This window comes from Erpetoichthys calabaricus, chromosome 1 (genome assembly GCF_900747795.2).
Source record: "Erpetoichthys calabaricus chromosome 1, fErpCal1.3, whole genome shotgun sequence".
Classification (NCBI taxonomy): domain Eukaryota; kingdom Metazoa; phylum Chordata; class Cladistia; order Polypteriformes; family Polypteridae; genus Erpetoichthys; species Erpetoichthys calabaricus.
This window is the reverse complement of record NC_041394.2, coordinates 146,753,308-146,772,366: the sequence shown is the minus strand read 5'-3', so window position 1 is coordinate 146,772,366 and position 19,059 is coordinate 146,753,308. Positions and strand designations below refer to the sequence as shown.

Genomic DNA, 19,059 nt, shown 5'->3' with positions numbered 1-19,059 from the left:
AGCCCATAGTTTAGATGCTCTGACACCTGTGAGAAATATCTGCACTTTTTTTGGGGGATAAGATTGCAACCATTAGAGCGCTTATTGCACCCCCGTCCTATAATCCATCAATCTCTGATTCCTGCTTGGCCTCTTTTAGCAGGTTTAATCGAGCCTGCGTCTCTTTCTCTTCTTGAGGATATCATTGGCCGTATGAAATTATCAGCAGGCCCCACAGATGTTGCTCCACTTTATCTCTTTAGAGAGACTTTTCAGATTATTGGACCAAGCATCCAAGCGATTATGAATAGTAGCCTGGCCGTAGGTAAGGTTCCAGATCACTTTAAACAGGCTTCAGCGAAACCTTTAGTTAACAAAACCTAATATGGATACCGTAGTTCTTTCAAACTGTAGACAAATTTCCTAGCTCCATTTCTGTCCAAACTTCTGCAAAAACTTGTTCTAATACAACTGCAATCTTTCCTGGATAGGCATGGTATTCTTGAGCCATTTCATTTGAAGCCCTTCATAGCACTGAGTCTGCTCTCTTAAAAGTTTTTAATGATCTCCTATTAGTTACTGACTCCAGTGACTATGCCATCCTTGTTCGTTTAGATCTTACAGTGGCATTTGAATACAGTAGACCATAACATACATATTTCCAGCCTGGAAGTGTGTGGGCATTAAAGGAACCACATTGGATTGATTCAAATCATATACTGTATGTCTGACAGAGGTTTTTCTGTCAACATTGGTGACTTTATCTCCTCCTCAGCATCTCTCCACTGTGGAATCCTCCAGTGATCTATTCTAGGACCTCTAATTTTATCTCTATACACTCTTCCTCGATCCATTTAAAAAATATGATATTTATTTTCATTGTTATGGAGGTGACATTCAAAATTCCTTGCCTTTAAAATGGAAAGATAACAACCCTTCAAAACCATCGTTGGTTTGCTCGGAGGACATATAACATCTGGATGGCCTTAAATTTTCTTAACTTTAATGAGAGTAAAATTGAGATATTCATTTTTCGACCTAGTTGGACAAGTGATTCCCACTGTTTTAACCTAGGTTCCTTGGAACCTTTTGTTAAGTCTTTTTCAAGGAAGTTGAGTGTGATTATGGATGACGATTTTAAAATGTACAATCAAATTAGCTCCGTGATAAAGTCAAGCTTTTTCCAATTAACACCTTTATGCAAAGTCAAGTCCTTTTTATCTTTTGATGATTTGGATAAAGTTATACATGCTTTTATCTCATTGTGGCATGATTACTGTAATGCCCTGTATTCTGGGGTCAAGTCAGTCTTCCCTTTCCTGTGTTCAACAGGTACAGAATGCTGCAGCACATCTCTTACCAGGCACTAACAAGTGTGACCATATCACTCCAAACACTTGCATTCCTCCACTGGCTTCCAATAGAGTTTAGGATAAATGTTAAGGTTCTCATTTTTACTTTTAAAGCTATAAATTAATGGCCCCCACCTACCTTAATGACCTGGTTATTCTGTACACCCCAGCAAGGTGTCTCAGGTCTGCTGGTCAGTTTTTGTTGACTGCTCGGAAGGCTAGTTTAAAACAGAGAGGAGACCAGACTTCCTCTGTCCTGGCTCCAAAATTATGGAATGGTTTACCCCTGGATATTAGGATGGCCCCCTAATTGTGTCTTTTTAAATTGTGTCTTAAAACTTACTTTTATTCCCTGGCTTTTAACTCAGTTTGAGACTTGTTTGTTTACCCTTTGTCATTTGTTTTATTTATTGTTGTTTAAATTCTTACTTTTTTGTTTTACCTGATATATGTTTTAAAGTGCTTTATAAATAAACATGAAATAAATAAGACCAAATACCACCACTCACTCCAAAAACAGTAAATCAAAACAAATAAAACATTGGTTTTAGCATCAGCAAACAGATGATGCTGGTGGGCAGTCTCCACACAGTTTTATTCATTTTTGTAACTTCAGTTATTTGTGTGAATAATTGTCATTTCCAATTGAATAGCATATTTTAATTGTGTAGCTTTTTTGTTTTACCTGATATATGTTTTAAAGTGCTTTATAAATAAACATGAAATAAATAAGACCAAATACCACCACTCACTCCAAAAACAGTAAATCAAAACAAATAACAGCAACAATAATTTATTTCTTGTATAGCACAAAATCACACAAAGAATGCCTCAATGGGCTTTAACAGGCCCTGTTTTTTGACAGCTGCCCAGACTTGACTCTCTTAGAAGAAAAGAAAAAATTCCCAATAAAAACCTTTACATAAATTAACATAAGTTAATGTAGCAGCAGACACAGGTACTGTATATGCTATGCCAATGACTGTGCAGGACCTGTTATAAACGACGAGATCATGAGCCTTCTCTGATATTGGTAGGCAGATCACTTTAGGTGTTCTTTGGCTAAAGAATCTGTCTTCTATATTAGTTTCACATATCCTTGAGCCTTTAAGCAAATATATCTTGATGATGAATCATATGCCCCTGAGTATAAGCTCTAATAAGTTCTTTCAGAAAGCATTTGATAAGGTGCCACATAAGAGGTTGGGCATCAAACTAAAAGAAGAGGTAGTTCTAGGTGTTGTGTTTAGAATGGTGAGAAATTGGCTTAGGCACAGGAATCAGAAGGGTTATGTTGCGAGGAACCTCTTCTGAATTGGGTAATATTAAGAGTGGGGTCCCTCATCGGTCCGTTCTGGGGCCACTGCTATTTTTAATATATATATATATATATATATATATATATATACAGTATATAGATATATATATATATATATATATATATATATATATATATATATATATATATATATATATATATATATATATATATAAATTATTTGAATAGGAATATAAGCAACAAGCTGGTTGGTTTACAGATGATACCAATATAGGTGGATTGTTAGATACTTTGGAATCTGTTCAATCATTACAGAGGGACTTGGACAGCATACAGGCTTGGGCAGATTTGTGGCAGATGAAGTTTAATGTCAGTAAATGTAAAGTATTACATGTATGAAGTAGTACTAGGGTGTTGTACCGTGTTAGCCATTATGAATGTAGAGAAAAGCCAAGCAAAATGACACCTTTTATTGGCTAACTAGAAAGATTACAATATGCAAGCTTTCGAGGCAACTCAGGCCCCTTCTTCAGGCAAGATGTACATGATTACATGATTACATCTTGCCTGAAGAAGGGGCCTGAGTTGCCTCGAAAGCTTGCATATTGTAATCTTTCTAGTTAGCCAATAAAAGGTGTCATTTTGCTTGGCTTTTCTCTACATGTATGAAGTAAAAATGTTAGGTTTGAATACACAATGAGAGGTCTTAAGAAGACTAACAGAATATTAGGTTATATATCACGATGTACGCAGTACAAGTCCAAGAAGATTCTGCTCAAGATTTATAACACACTGGTGAGGCCTCATCTGGAGTACTGTGTGCAGTTTTGGTCTCCAGGCTACAAAAAGGAAATAGCTGTGCTAGCAACTGGGTTGTGCTATGAAGAAAGACTAAAAGAGCTAAATCTTTTAAATTTAAGCAGAAGGAGAATAGGAGTTGACAGGAGATTGAAGTGTTTAAAATTATGAAACGAATTAGTACAGTGGATTGAGACTGTCACTTTAAAATGAGTTCAACAAGAACACAGGGACACAGTTGGAAACTTGTTAAGGGTAAATTTTGTAGAAACATTAGGAAGTTTTTGTTTACACAGAGAACCATAAACACATTGAATAAGCTATCAAGTAGTGTGGTAGATAGTAGGACTTTAGGGACTTTCAAAACTTCATTTGATGTTGTTTTAGTATTAAGTGGATTGGACTGACAAGCTTTGTTGGGCTGAATGGCCTGTTCTTATCTAGACTGATCTAATGTTCTAAGGTGAAGCCTGGGGAGATTAAACCTTTTACAACTTTACACAGTGTGCCACGAGAAAATGGAGCCCCACACATGATTAGCCTTGGTTTTAGCATCAGCAAACAGATGATGCTAGTGGGCAGTCCCCACACAGTTTTATTCATTTTTGTAACTTCAGTTATTTGTGTGAATAATTGTCATTTCCAATTGAATAGCATATTTTAATTGTGTAGCTGTGTGTTCGTCCATGCTCTTTCAAGTTAACATGTGAGGAGAATCTTGGAAAGATTGTATCAAGGATACAGTATGTCAGTGTAGACTCCATCACTGGTGGACAATGTTTTGTATGCCAAAAAGTATGTTAAGGAATATTTTAAAATTGACTGTAAATTTAATTTGAACCTGTGAATTGGAGCTGTATGGTCATACTGTACTTTTTATTCTAGTCGTGATTCTTCCTGCCATGTTTTAATTAACTGTAGAGTAGTTTTATAGCCTGACCATAAAGGATTACAGTATAGTAGCTAGTTAATGTTGTATTGGAAGATTATGCAGTATAATCAGAATATTAATGAAAGTTAATACTGTGTTTGCTAGTTACACCTCCTAAAGCAAAAATAGAAAGGAAAAAAATAATTGTTCTCAGTTGCCAGAAGGACAACCTGTGGATGGGAATGAGAGAGGACCTCTGAGGTTTTTGCCTGCTAGGCCAAACCCATAGGAAAATTGTACCGCTCAAAGGTTGATCTTTGATGGCTCATAAGACTGAAAAGAGATTCTCATGTATGTTTCATTTAAGAATTGACTTTGTCACAGATGTTTCTCCTAGAATTCTTTAAGAAAAGCAGCTTTGTACAAAAACTAGGCATGAGATATAACTGAGGTAAAAGGACTCAAAATTCCCCTAGCCTTTTCATGTTTTTAATTTGTTATTGGACTGATGCCTTTAGCTAAGGTGTCTTACAACAGTGGTCCCCAACCTTTTTGACAGCAAGGACCACTGTATTAGATGCAAATTTTTCCACGAACCGGTCGGGGGGTGTGTGTGTGTGTGGGGGGGGGCAATTTTATACACAATTTACATAACATTTCTTTTATTATTAAGTTATTAAGCAGTTCGCATACGTTTGCAACCTGAGATTTTTCTTCTTTTTTTGCATATAACAAAGACATATGCTTTGCATTTGCCAATCCAACAGATTGCACATCACAAACATTAACACTGTTATCGTTTTTTTTCGTGTCTGCCGTTTCTATAGGAGGGTGACAATGAGTTAAATTCCAATGGATGTTTTTCAAATGTTGACAAGCAATAAGCAAAAGGTATCACTGAAAACCACAGAAAACAAAAACAGCAAAAAAAAAAAAAAACAGTACGAGGAAAGTTCGAAGAAAGAATTTTTTTTTACAATGTTTCTGTTTGGGGATCGTTGTGCAAACGTGCACATCTGAGCTGCGACCACAGATCTAACTGCTCTGTAGATGATTCATTCAGGCATTTCAAGGTCACTTCGTTGTAATGAAAGCATCTGCTGAATGTACTTCGTAGTAACGCGATTTCTATAGACTCGTGTCATATGGGGAAACTGTCGGGACCATAAAAATACTTTGTTGTAATAGTATTACAACAAAGTATTTTTATGGTCCCGATATTACAACAAAGTATTTTTATGGTCCCGACAGTTTCCCCATATGACACGAGTCTATAGAAAGTATTACAGTAATACTCTCTCACCTCGGTTTCTCTCCTCTCTCTGCGCCGCTGCAAAGCCCCGCCCGCCAAGCGTTCTGAAAAGTCTGAGTGAGTCTCCGTTGCCGGCAGTTCTCTCGCGACCCGGCTGTCAGATGGCTGCTGCCCGGTAGTGGGTCGCGGACCGGTGGTTGGGGACCCCAGTCTTACAACATTTGAGATACGATCGCTTACATTTCTTTTGTTTTTCCAATTGGAGCATGGGGTGATGAAATAACTTGCTCATGGTCACACGGTGGTGTCAGTGGTGGGATTTAAATCCACATCCCCAGGGTTTCAAGTTCAAAGTCTTAACCACTATGCCACAATGCATGCTTGTTCTTCCAGAATGAATATGGTCTAATTGGAGCACAGCAATATTAATTAGAGCAACTGATAGTATTATTCAGAAGCAAGGACTATATTAATGAGCACACAATGCAAATACTTTGTAATTGCAAAAACAAAAAAAAATGTCAGGACACTATCTGGAAAATCTGAGGCCTTTGTGTGACTCTACTGAAACACAGGAGACACTGGTGAGACTATAAATACTCAAGATAAAAATCTGAGAAGCGGAAGACAAACGGAAAATATCTCCATTTTATTTCTTTCTGATCTCATTGTTGTCTAGGAGAAACCAAAAAGAAATTAAGAAGGAGATCTCTTTTTGATTTTTCATTCCTATGGGAATACATTCTGAAATCTGTATGATGGAATGATATAAGCAATAATATCAAAACTATGTGTTTTGGGATGTGTTGGAATAACAAGTCCAATCCACAGTGGCTCCACCTCACAAGTTACAGGAGTCAGAGGATCTGCCACTAATGTCCCGGTGTCAGATACCACGGGACACCTTCAGAAGTCTTGTAGAGTCCATGCCTTGGTGGATCAGAAATGTTTTGGCAGCAAACACAGGAATGAAAACATATTAGAAAGGTGTTCATAAAGTTTTGACTCATCAGCGAATATATTAATATATCACTTTTTTAATAGCTAATTCAGATAAAAACTTCATCATCTCAACAAAGAATAAGGATAGAGAATCAGGAGGTCTGTAAACTAGTAGTATGAATATGGGTAATTTAATTTCACTGTTTATGATGTTAGGGAGACTTTTTTCTTTAGACTTATCTCCTATATAACCTTATTTATCATTTTCTGTACTTATTTTATTCCCAAAAAATGCTGTTTAAATATTTCTTGTGATTTTTTGTGATCCTCAAGGTGCTGTGCTTCCACAGCTTTTCTAGGTTATCTGCATGTTTCTATAGCATTGCCTTATATTCTCATATGGCTTCATGTTACCACCCAATAACTGATGACTCCGAGCTCAGCATGAAAGTTACTCCAAGTTGTAAAGCTTTTATCTGTCTCAATAACACCAGCACTTGGATGAATGGAAACACTTCTGGGTAAATGCTAACATGAATGAACTGTTTCTTATGGCATTTCAACTCAAAGAGCTTGTCTCATTCTTGTTTAATGTTTGCTTCTGTTGACTTAAGTGTGATTCCAAGTGGTTAGTTACAGGTAAACATCTAAGTAGTATACTCTCCAAGCTTCAGCTGTGCCTTAATATACTGTGCATGATAATCATGTATAAGAAAAGAGACAACATGCACCCTTGGCTGAGTGCAATTCCTAATTAGACTTGAATTTATACCAACTGACTCTAGGTCGAATGTCTTATGTTCTTATGTGACCACGAGGAGTCCATGGCATGTTCAAACACATGTTGCACAGATAACACTTCATCAAGGCATCAAACTGGGAACTACACACTGTTAGACTGCAATGCAGTCCACTTATCACCTTGCTCCATGGGGCTAATAATGAACTTATTTCTTTGGCAGGTTGGACCAGTTGCGGCACAAGCTAATTCCAGTGTATACTTATGACCCCAGTGAAGATTATGGAGATGATCTAGATAGCACAGATGAAGAGCTAATGGTAAGAAGCCTTTTGTTGTTGCTGGTTTAAAGATATCTGCTTCCCGGTAAAATGAAACAAAAGCTTTATTTCTATAGATTTTTAGTGTAGGTATGCCTGTATTGTGTTGAGATTTATGTACTATTACTGTCAGTCAGTTATATTCCAACCCGCTGTATCCTAACTACAGGGTCATGAGGGTCTGCTGGAGCCAATCCCAGCCAACACAGGAACAAATCCCGGGCAGGGCGCCAGCCCACCACAGGGCACACACACACACACACACACCTAGTACAATTCAGGATCGCCAATGCACCTAACCTGCATGTCTTTGGACTGTGGGCGGAAACCCACGCAGACACGGGAAGAACATGTAAACTCCACACAGGGAGGACCTGGGAAGCAAACCCAGGTCTCCTTACTGCGAGGCAGCAATGCTACCACTGCACCACCGTGCTGCCATGTACTATTACTGGCCTTAGTTAACTGTGGTAGCAAGAAACATTCACAATAGGCATTTTGAAATAATTTTAGTCTGATAAAACTGACTGCTGTAGGGTCCCAGGCAGAAGAGAACATATTAATGGGCCTTCCAAAGACCATTAAGCATTACTTGTTTCTGTGGGTGACAGTCCACCACACCTCAGGATGTTCTAAAAATTGAAAGATGAATGTTGCACTAAGTGAAAGATATGATCATATTATGTTTTGTTATAGCAGAGGTTATTAATAGCATAGTGAAATATTCATTAACTGACTTGTTTTATACCAACAGATTTTAGTGTGATTGTTCAGTGTTCTTGTGATGTTATTTGGGACTGAGAGTGAAAGTAAAGTTTCTCCTGGGTAGTTTTAATGACTCTGTTCCTACTGAATTTAAGAAACACAGATACAGTAATGAGAAAGCACTTTATTGTCATTTTACTCCTGTACAATGAAATTTAATGAACATATCTGCCTTTACAGGATGTATATGTAAGAGGTAGACATAGAAATAGACATAAGCATTACAAATAATTACACAGAAATTACAATAAAATAGCTATTGAAAAGAGCACAACATATTTATAATGTGTAAATAACATTATGTATAAGTAGTATGTTTGACAGTTTGCAATGACTATGATGTAATACCCAGAAGTAATATAACCAATAAACACTTTTACTTAAATAGCAGCAGCTTCTTTGCCAGTAACAATGTATCAGTCCTCGGAAGTTCAACTTTGTGAATGCACATCTATATTTAGTGTATGTTTGCATGTGTGTGTGTTAGCTGTCCATTGATGAACCAAAGGGTGTGTCTGGCAGTCTTTGAGGCAGGGAATGGGAGATGGACAAAAAAATCCTTAGTCTGTTAGTCCAGGATCTGCTTGCCTTGTGCTGCTTTCCTGATGGTAATGCGTTAAAAGGCATTGATGTGTTGCATTCCCAGCGATGGCTGTAGTCTTATTCCTCCATTGGCTAGTGTAAACACTGTCCATGTATAGGTAGATGACCCCAGTGATCTGTTGGGCAGCCTTCACCACACAAAGCAGGTTATTATGGCTTTTAGCTGCGCTGCCAGCATACTACACAGATGAACTATAGGCCAGAATACTTTCAACAGTGCTGTGATAAAAGTTCTTCAAGCTGTTGGGGTAAACAGGGGTGTCTCAACGTCTTGAAAAAATGCAGATGTTGTTGGGTTTTCTCAATTATGTAGTATTAAGAGATCATGTGAGATCCTTTGATATGCAGACTCCCAGGAGATGCCCTTTAACAGATTTTCCCCTAGCCTTTTCCCTATCCCATGCCATTCTCCAACACATTTTTAAAGCATTTTATTGATTTTATTAAAATCAAATAACATTTCATACAACCAAGTCAAGTTTATCAAAACTAGGTTCGAAACAAATTAAGCCTTACCCATGAGAAAGAGAGCTAGGCCAACAGAGTAAAACTTTAAAGTAGTAAAAATAAGTAAACAGATAAATGAATAAAAATAAATAGAATAAAAAAGAGGAGAGAGAATCCACTTCTTCAGTTTAAATGCTTATTCCAAAATGTTATTGATTAGATCCTGTCAGGTTTTAAAAAAATTTTGTACAGATCCTCTAAGTGAGAATTAGATTTTTTTTCCAATTTTAGATCATATATAACATCAATTACTCACTGACTTAACAGAGGTGAGTTAGGATTCTTCCAGTTGAGCAAGATAAGTCTCCGTTCCAATAGTGAAGTAAAGGCAATCACAGTTTGTTTGTCCTTCTCCATTTTAAGCCCATCTGGAAGTACACCAAACAGAACTGTTAGTGGATTAGGAGAGATTATGACACAAAGGCTGTCTATATTTTTTATATTACATTAAAATCGGATATGTGCAGACAGGTTGAAATGGGCAGGCGCTGAATTCATGTTAAGAAAGGCGCAAAAGATGAAATTAATTAATCAAGCACATGAATTTAAATAATTCACTCAACATTTGCTGCTTTGATTTCAGAGTCTGTAACTTACAATTCCCAAAGAGATAAATAATAACTCCACATATGCTGCTTCAATTATAAAACAAGATGCACAAATGGCTCAAAAGTGCCACTTAGAGCAAAAGCAGCAGGTGTCTGCTGTTTGTCTCTGAATTTTGTCCTATCAAAATATCAGACATAAACTCAAGTATGCACCACGTCTGTTAATTCATCAATAGCTATGGATACATGATCATTTTAAATGACACCATTATTCAACTATGAATATTCTCTGACCAGACATGAACATGATGTGCAGCAGTTGAAACTAACAGAGGTATCTGTTTCACATATATAATACCATTATTCATTGACTAGCTATTCTACCTGTCTCAGAACAACTATCAGCATAGACATCAGCATTAACATTTGCAGTGCGGTGTCTGTTATACCGAGGTGTGTCTATTAAATAATGAGACTGTGATTCCACCTAGTAAACAAAGCAGTCAGAACCGGTTATAACTGCATGTGTGGTGACCTTGAACATGTCTAAGCCTGCATGACAAGTCAGCAACACTCTATGACATTCAGTTGATTGTGAGTCGCGATTTAGTTTGGTTGTGTTTTCTGTAGTGTGTTGAAAAAATGCTAAGTTTAAAAATTGTGCAAAGATGGTCCCAAGGGTTCTCACACAAAAGCAAAAAGAGCGTCGCAAGGAATGTTGTATTGACATTCTGCAGCAACTTGACGCAGATCCAAACCTGTTTCATAAAGTAATCACTTGTGACAAAACCTGGATCTTCCAGTATGATCCTGAAACCAAAAGACAGCCAATGCACTGGAAAACACCGTCATCGCCAACAATGAAAAAAGTGCTCATTGCGTTTTTCGATATCAAGGGTGTAATTTTGAAAGAATGGGTTCCAGAAGGCACAACGGTTAACCAGCATTATTATAAGGAAGTTTTGATTAAAGCTGTGAGAAAAAGTCAGAACAAAATGGCCGCAACTGTGGGAAAATTGTTTCATTCTTCACCAGGACAATGTGCTTGCTCACACAGCACTTTCTGTTAAGCAGTTTTTGACCGACAAGCACATTACTACACTTGAACATCATTCATATTTGCCCAATTTAGCACTGTGCGATTTTTATCTTTTCCCAAAAGTTAAATCAGTGCTTAAAGGGACATGTTTTGAGTCAGTTGATGGTGTAAAGAAGAAAACAGCGGATGTGTTAAAACAGTTGGCAGAAATTGATTTGTTCCATGCCTTCAACCAGTGGAAAACAAGACTTCAGTAATGTATTAGTGCAAATGGGGAGTGTATCAAGTTATTCAAGTTATTGTCTGTTTTTTTATCTGCATTTTTTTTTTTTTTTTTATTACTCTTTAATTTAATATTTTTGCTGCTGGAATATGTGAATTTCCCCCTGGGATTAATAAAGTATCTATCTATCTATCTATCTATCTATCTATCTATCTATCTATCTATCTATCTATCTATCTATCTATCTATCTATCTATCTATCTATCTATCTATCTATCTATCTATCTATCTATCGAAGGGGACAAGCATTAAATTTGTAATACATATAAATAAAGGTGAGTTATTTAATCAGTCTCGTTATTTAATAGACACACCTGTATGCCATTTGGAATGGGATTACTAAAAGCAGTGTTAATGTTTTGTGATGCACCACCTATTGGAATGACAAATGAAATAAATTTTATCACTAATAATGTAATGTGTCAACTTATGAAATGACAGAGACACAGCAACAAGATAGACTCACAGACAGACACATAGACAGTTATCCTCTTAGTAAGATTGATTTATTACTAGTAAGAGCCAATAAAATGTCAATAACCCACTTTTCTAATACGTCCACACCAGTGAAGGCTTTATTGTGCTTAACCGATAACCTGGAAAGAAGCACTTGCTGTTCCTTCATGTCTAGTTCATTAATGGGTGAGAATTTTCCTGCTGTGAATGGAGTTAGCTTTGAAGTCCTTGAATTTTCTAGTGCCAGCCCTCATACTATGGTGGATAAGATTAATGGAAAGTGCCATGTTTCTTAAGATCATGGTACCTCACATAGATGTTTATGACTATTTCCTTGCAGATCACTGTAACATTTTGGCAGTAGGTGCGAATCTACAATGAAACTAATGAAGCTTAAGCTTTGGAGCCCCAAAAGTGACTTTAGTCCACATTGCTTAAAAATTTGGCCTGTTATACTTTGGATGTTAAAGCGTTTGCTTAAGCAGGGGGACTGATATTTAAACTGAGGTTGATGTGGAAGCAAGAGTTTTCTGGTGTTATGAAGGTTGTGCAGTATATAGGAGATTGAGTAAGAAACAATGGAGGATCGAAAGTGAAATAAGGTGAATAAGCTGAAGCACTCACGCTACGGCCTCAGACTAGAAGGCACTAATTAAGGTCACTCGTTTGGTGTCTGTTTTTGTGCATTTTTAAAAATTCCCCTACTCATGAAGCCTTCCTTGATTGTTTAGTAATTATAACCCCATTATGTAGCTGCTTTATTCCTTTTATTCTTAGTTCCTGACACTGTTAGAGCAGCCACATTATAATTACATGCAAAGGGTAAAGTGCCCCACTTAGTGTTGAAATATTGCGGTTAATGTTGACATTTGCCATGATCTGTTAATGCTGCCTTGCCTTTTTTATTTAAATTTTCTTGGTGAAGGAGGAATGCTTAAGGTTTTTATTTTTATTGACACACAGTTGAATGTCATCCTACAGAAATGATAACCTAAAAGAAAACAGATGACTGATTGACTCACTCACCTTTCTGGCAGCGGTAGCTCTGCTCATTTTATATCTGACTCACTCACCTTTCTGGCAGCGGTAGCTCTGCTCATTTTAGGATATAATGTTATTCCATGATGTCTGTTCCTTTATGTTTCTATACAGTTTGGAATGTTAATACATTTAGTGCACATGAGCCGGCTCTTGTTGATACTGAACCATCCTGGAGGGTAAAAACATTTTGGCAACACATGCTCATTCCATTTAGTCCTGCACAATTCTTGCTTCTTCTTTTTTTTTTAATTGGAGGGATTACACACAATTGTGATATTACCATGGAAATTTTCAAGAAATTAAATGAAAGAGAATAGAATACTATTTCTTCTTGTATCAAATTATTAGTATCTTCTTGAAATATATAACCTTTGCAGTTTTTCAACTTTTTTTCCTTCCTTCCTTCAGGATAAACACACTTAGATGACACGTTATCAAATGAAGCAGTACATAAGCAAGGGGTGGTAATGCATTTATAATCTTGAAATATAAGGAAGATGAGTGCTTATTTCTTTCCAACAATGCTTTTTTCAGTAGCATCCATCAGTCTATTTTCTGATTTTCCTATTGCAGGTTTATAGGGTCCTTATTTTCTTGAATACACAGTCCAATTACATTTTTACTTACATGTGCTAATCAACGTGCAACATGTCTTCACTCTCTGGCGCCATGATTAGTGAGTAGAACTAGCATACCTTCATACATCTGTCTTCCTTACCTAAAAACTCAAAACACTACAGGATTTTAGGCTGCAGAAGCCCAATCTGGTAGTCTTTTATGCAAGGCAGTGATGAGCAGGGAATGAAATTCTAGTTTATTCCAAGATAGACTTGTGCACACCCTGTCACTTCATACCGTGCTTATTTAGAAGCACCAATAAACCCAACTAGCAATTCTTTTGAACTTGGTATTAAAATGAAGTACCAGGAGAAAGCCCATAAGAATATGTAAAGAATCTTGGCAGTCCACACAGACAGTGATGACGCTAGAATTTAAAACTTAGCTGTTTTCACTACTATGCCATCATGACACCCATTTTCAGTTTTAAAATAAATAATTAGGTGAGATTTTCCTGCAGGAATAATCTACTGTTTATTTTAATTAAGTATACAGTATTTTGTAATATTAAACTTAAAAAGAAAATTACTTTACGTAGAAGAATTGTCCTATATATATATACTAGGGGGTTTTCCCCCTGCTTGCTTCGCTCACCAACCCATGCACTACATGCCAGCCACTTTGCGTCTCTGCCGCTCGCGTTGTGAAGAGGGGGGCTGAACGCACCCCCAAGGAGATGTGGTCACTCCTCTAAAACCCCCTCTTAAACGGTGATACAATGGGAAACAAATACAGTTTTTTTTTTTACCTCCTCTTTGCTCGATCAGCTGCTGGCTGTGTGATCTGCATCTTGCACAGTGCTTCAAACGTTTAAAAGCCTGAACAGCAGCTGTCCTACTCTTTGTCTTTTATTTCTGGCCCCAGGCGCGGTTAAATCTCTTGGCACAAAGTCTCGTCTCATGGGATGCGAGTTCTTGATATTTTTTAGTCTATAATTTAAAAATGGAATAAGAATCTGAAAATATAACATCACATTAAAGTTCGATAAATTCTGAAAAGATGCCAAACATATATATATATATGTAGGTTTTAAAATAAGCCTGATTTAAAGTGTGACATAAAAACATCACATAAAATCGTTGCACTTTTAGGCTTAGGATTTTGTATATAGAGAGTAGATTATAGAACAAAATTCCTGTCAGCAGCACAAAGACTTATAAAACATGTCTGTTTGTGAAAAGGATAGATAAATAAACAAGAACAACAATAAAGCATAGCTGTGTTGGTGGGGGTCTAACTGAAACTGTCTTTCCATCTGCACCCATTTCCCTCTCTCTTCCTGTCTTACTGACTCTGTGTCTATGAATATTCACTTTTCCTATCGCCCAGAAAGTGTCACCTTTTTCTCTCCCATTAAGTGTGTGGTCATCAAGTGACTTTTTTGGTGTGGAGACTTTCATAATAGTCAAAAGCACATTTTGAGGAACCGGATATCATTACAAATACCTTTACAAAGTGGGTTTGGTGAACAACATGGGTCTAGGGAACAACTCGGAAGTTCCATTTTAGAAATTAAAGTTATGACTTTCTCTTCTGTTACCAAATTAAAATTATTTAAGTGGTGTGTGCCAGGCGAGACTCGGTTTGCTAAAAGTATTAAGTTTGTGAGGTGACACTGAGGTCTACTCTCAGTTTTTTCATCAAAGAAGTTCATAAAGTCTGCACTGCTAATGTCTGCTGGTATTTTGGATTGTAGTTTCAAACTCCTGTTTGTTAGATTGGCCACTGTTCTAAACTGTATACAAGGAGTATCTCTTAATCTAGAACAGTTGTCCAAGGGGCCATAAAGAAAGTTTTTGTTAAACTTTTTAACACTGCCTGTCCATGCATTTCGGAAGAACTGTGCTTTTGTTGCTTTCCATCTACTCTCCATTTTTTGACATTCTAGTTTAAGAGCTCCAGTACTCTTATTAGACCAGGGAGAGTTTCTATGCACGTTGATTACTTTTATTTTAATGGGAGCTACAGCATTCAAGGCCTCTTTCAAAGTCACATTATATGTTAATGTTACCTGATCTAAATTGTTTTCCACAATTACGCTTGAGTTTCTCAAAATATCTTCAAATTCTGATGCAGAGTTTAATTTAAATGTTGCATTATCCTTGTTTTAGTCTGAGAGTATATTGGTAAGGGCAAAACCAAATCAAATGAAATTAAGTATTGATCAGAAATAATTTAATTGACTAATATTTAAATGTTGAATCTCAACTCTGTAAGTAATAAGTAGATGAAATGTGTGGTTATGACTATGAGTTGGGCCATTGACAATCTGGCAAAAGCCTACTTAGTTCAAGAAATAAATAAAACATTTGCTAAAAGTGTCAGTTTCCACATCAGAGTATATATGAAAACCATCAACATGCTTGATCATAATTTGGATAAAAGGCTGTCAGATTTAGTTATGAACAATGAACATGGCTCTGGTGACCTGTAGACTAATACCACAATTACGCTGGAATCTGTTTTAATAACTAACTAATACAAGTGCCACAAAGGATGTAAACTCACCCTAAATTGTTAGAAGTCATTTCTAGTTCTTCACACAGAATTATCCCAAGGCCAGCACCTCGACTAGTATTTCTTGATTTATGAAAGAAGGTATAACCATTTGGTGATACCTCAGCTAAGGGAATAGTGCCATATTTACTAAGACACAGATCAGATTTTGCACTTAATATAATATCATTTACGAAGCAGCTTTATTTCCAAAAGGATGATTCTTTACTGGTTATTGTTTTAATTTAAATTAAATTACTAATACAGGTACCACTAGTGGAGAATGTAATTTTACCTCTGAGTCAATTGTGGTTTTTTCTTTGGTTATCAAGTGATTTTGGATTTTCCACCAAGACTAAATTTACAAGATGCCCCACAACAGGGATTCTAGGTAGCAGCTACAGGAGAGTATCAGGTGGGATACACAACATCCTGTGATTTACAATCACAAGGCTGCAGCCCGGATGGTGCTCCGATCAGTCAGCTCGGCAGTTTTGCTGCCATATTTTAGAGTAAAACAAAAGATCCCCTCCTGTTAGGATGAAGACTATCTCTCTTGAAAAATCCAAGCCTTTCCCAAAAATCATGCCAGTTATTCATAAAGCCTGTGCTTGTATTTGTACACCAGGTCTCTAACCCTTTTTTTGTTTGTTTCAGGATGAACAACAGTTTAATGGTCGACTGTTACTAAGAAACAGTATTAGCACCTGATGATGAAGATGTGCTGCAGGGAGCCTGGTACTTCCAAAACTTGAATATCAAAGAAGTGTAAAAAAGCAGCATGGCTATGTCATTGAGCCCTCAACACACAAACATATGGATTTGGATTTCCTTTTAATCACAACTGTACAGCTTTTGTTGCATTCACCTATTTATTCATTTTCCATACCAATAAGTTAAGCATTTGACCCAAATGTGGCAGCATTTTAGTCCCAGTAATTAGAAATACTGTACATGTTTGTTGCTTGTATTTCACTAATACATGTCCTTAATTATAGCTTAAAGAATGCACTTGGCTATTATGTAACCACTGCCTTTGTCCAGCCACTCTTTTCTGTTCCTCATTCCAATAAGTCATTATTATAGCTGACTACTATGGCTGCTTTAATTTCTTTCCAATGATGTGTTTATAATGCCTTGACTGAAAGTAATTGTCCACACTTTTCATAAATGTGATAAATTAGGATCAGTTTATCTGCTGAGCAGCTACATCAACATTTGTTAGGACTTTGCTGACTCTGCCCCACTCATGACTTACACTTAACCTCTTCTTTAGTCCTCTTTGAAAGGTGGGCTGCTTATGGGAATGGATGACTTGACTGGGTTTAAAAAGGTTAAATTCAATTTATGGCAATGCTTATGGTTAGAACCATCTTGGTGATTCTAGATGACGAAATGATGAAAAAAGAGGAGCAGAGGTTATTAATTGACAAAAGAAATTAATACAACGGAGCAAGAAAGGACGTGATAAGGAAAACTTATAGAAGTACAGAATAGTTCAAATTAGGGTGAATGACAAAAACAAATAACAGAACATAAATAACAAATTTCTACACCAGAAAGGAAGACCTGAAAGAAGAAACTTACAGGATACTTTTAGCAACCAGGCTTAGAGCTCAAGCGGAATGACCCCAGTTTTATAGCTGTTGGGCAGACTCCCAAAGTACTTCAGGTCCAAGGATTGTCTTGTACTTAACATTATGATTGAATTTAAACGCCATTTTCCTACCTCGGAGTGAGAGATTCTGGGACGCTACTTACAGAAACAGTGCCTTCTGGGATCCCTGACCCAAAACCTTCAAATGTCAGAGGGACACTCCAAGTCTCCATTTTTGGTTGCTGATGGGTTCTTCTCTTGTTCTCTATCTCTTTAAAGACCCTTCCGCCTTTAGTAATCTGTTACAAAAAATGAAATGTTTTCAAAAAATGTGGCTGTTCGGTTTTTAGATAAATTATGGACACATAGCTATGCAAGTTACAAAAATAATACATGTTAGGATGGGTTTAGCTTCTACAAAATGTTCAGATTATATAACAACATAACATTCTCAAATCCACCAATTCAGGGTCAGCTTCTCGGGCCTAAGCCTATTCTAGCAGCTCAGGTCACAGGGCAAGAAACAACTCTCGAAAGAATGACAATCCTTCAAAGTGAAACACTAATACATTTTAAATAAATTCTGAATATTTAAATGTTGCACAGTAAATCTTTGAACTTTTTTGTCTTGTCATATGTTGAATGTTTTCAAACATGTTATAGATTTTAAGGTTTTAATCATTTAGAACCACATGTTTCATAGTTTGGTTTAATGTAGCTGTCATTTTTGTTTTTAAAACGCAATGTGAACAATAACTGATAAGCTATTTTGAGCAAGTTGGCTGGTCCTCAATAAAAACTTCCACTTAAATTTCAATTCAATGTACAGTATGTACTATATGCTCTTACTCGGTTGGTTGCAGGAGTGTTACAGGGTGTGACCTGCTGTTTCAGGTGTATGAAGTTTGAGGTTTGAAGAAAAATCATAAGAGATATCCATTTTCAGAATCATGCCTGTCCTTGTGTCTACATCATTTGTCCCATGAGTGTTGATGTTTCCCAACTCAATTGCTGACCCAATACAAGGCCCACATTTGAATGATGTATCCACTGTCTTTAAGAGTGATTAATAGTAGTTGTGCATGCACAGACAGATCAAAGTGTTTCTCTGTGCACCTTAAAGGTGCATTAAAATCATCTTGTACTCCATACGTACTTCTCATTGAAATATACAGTTTCAGAGTTTCCCCATACTTTGGACCTATTTTGTGGAAAAGTTACTAGTGTTCTGGTTCCAGGGTCACTGCTGTACATACAGTGCATCCGGAAAGTATTCACAGCGCGTCACTTTTTCCACATTTTGTTATGTTACAGCCTTATTCCAAAATTGATTAAATTCATTTTTTTCCTCAGAATTCTACACACAACACCCCATAATGACAACATGAAAAAAGTTTACTTGAGGTTTTTGCAAATTTATTAAAAATAAAAAAATTGAGAAAGCACATGTACATAAGTATTCACAGCCTTTGCCATGAAGCTCAAAATTGAGCTCAGGTGCATCCTGTTTCCCTTGATGATCCTTGAGATGTTTCTGCAGCTTAATTGGAGTCCACCTGTGGTAAATTCAGTTG

General features: G+C 36.8%; 1 protein-coding gene across 1 annotated transcript in view; it reads left to right on the top strand.

Moving 5' to 3' along the window:
- Nucleotides 1–18,302, top strand: part of LOC114655814 (small integral membrane protein 29-like) — an 82,997-nt gene extending 64,695 nt beyond the window's left edge. Inside the window, exons 4-5 of the mRNA XM_028807068.2 lie at nt 7,436–7,532; nt 16,546–18,302. Coding sequence (XP_028662901.1) covers nt 7,436–7,532; nt 16,546–16,599 — 151 coding nt within the window. The 3' untranslated portion in view covers nt 16,600–18,302. The remainder of the gene's footprint in view (nt 1–7,435; nt 7,533–16,545) is intronic.
- Nucleotides 18,303–19,059: the final 757 nt, after the last annotated feature.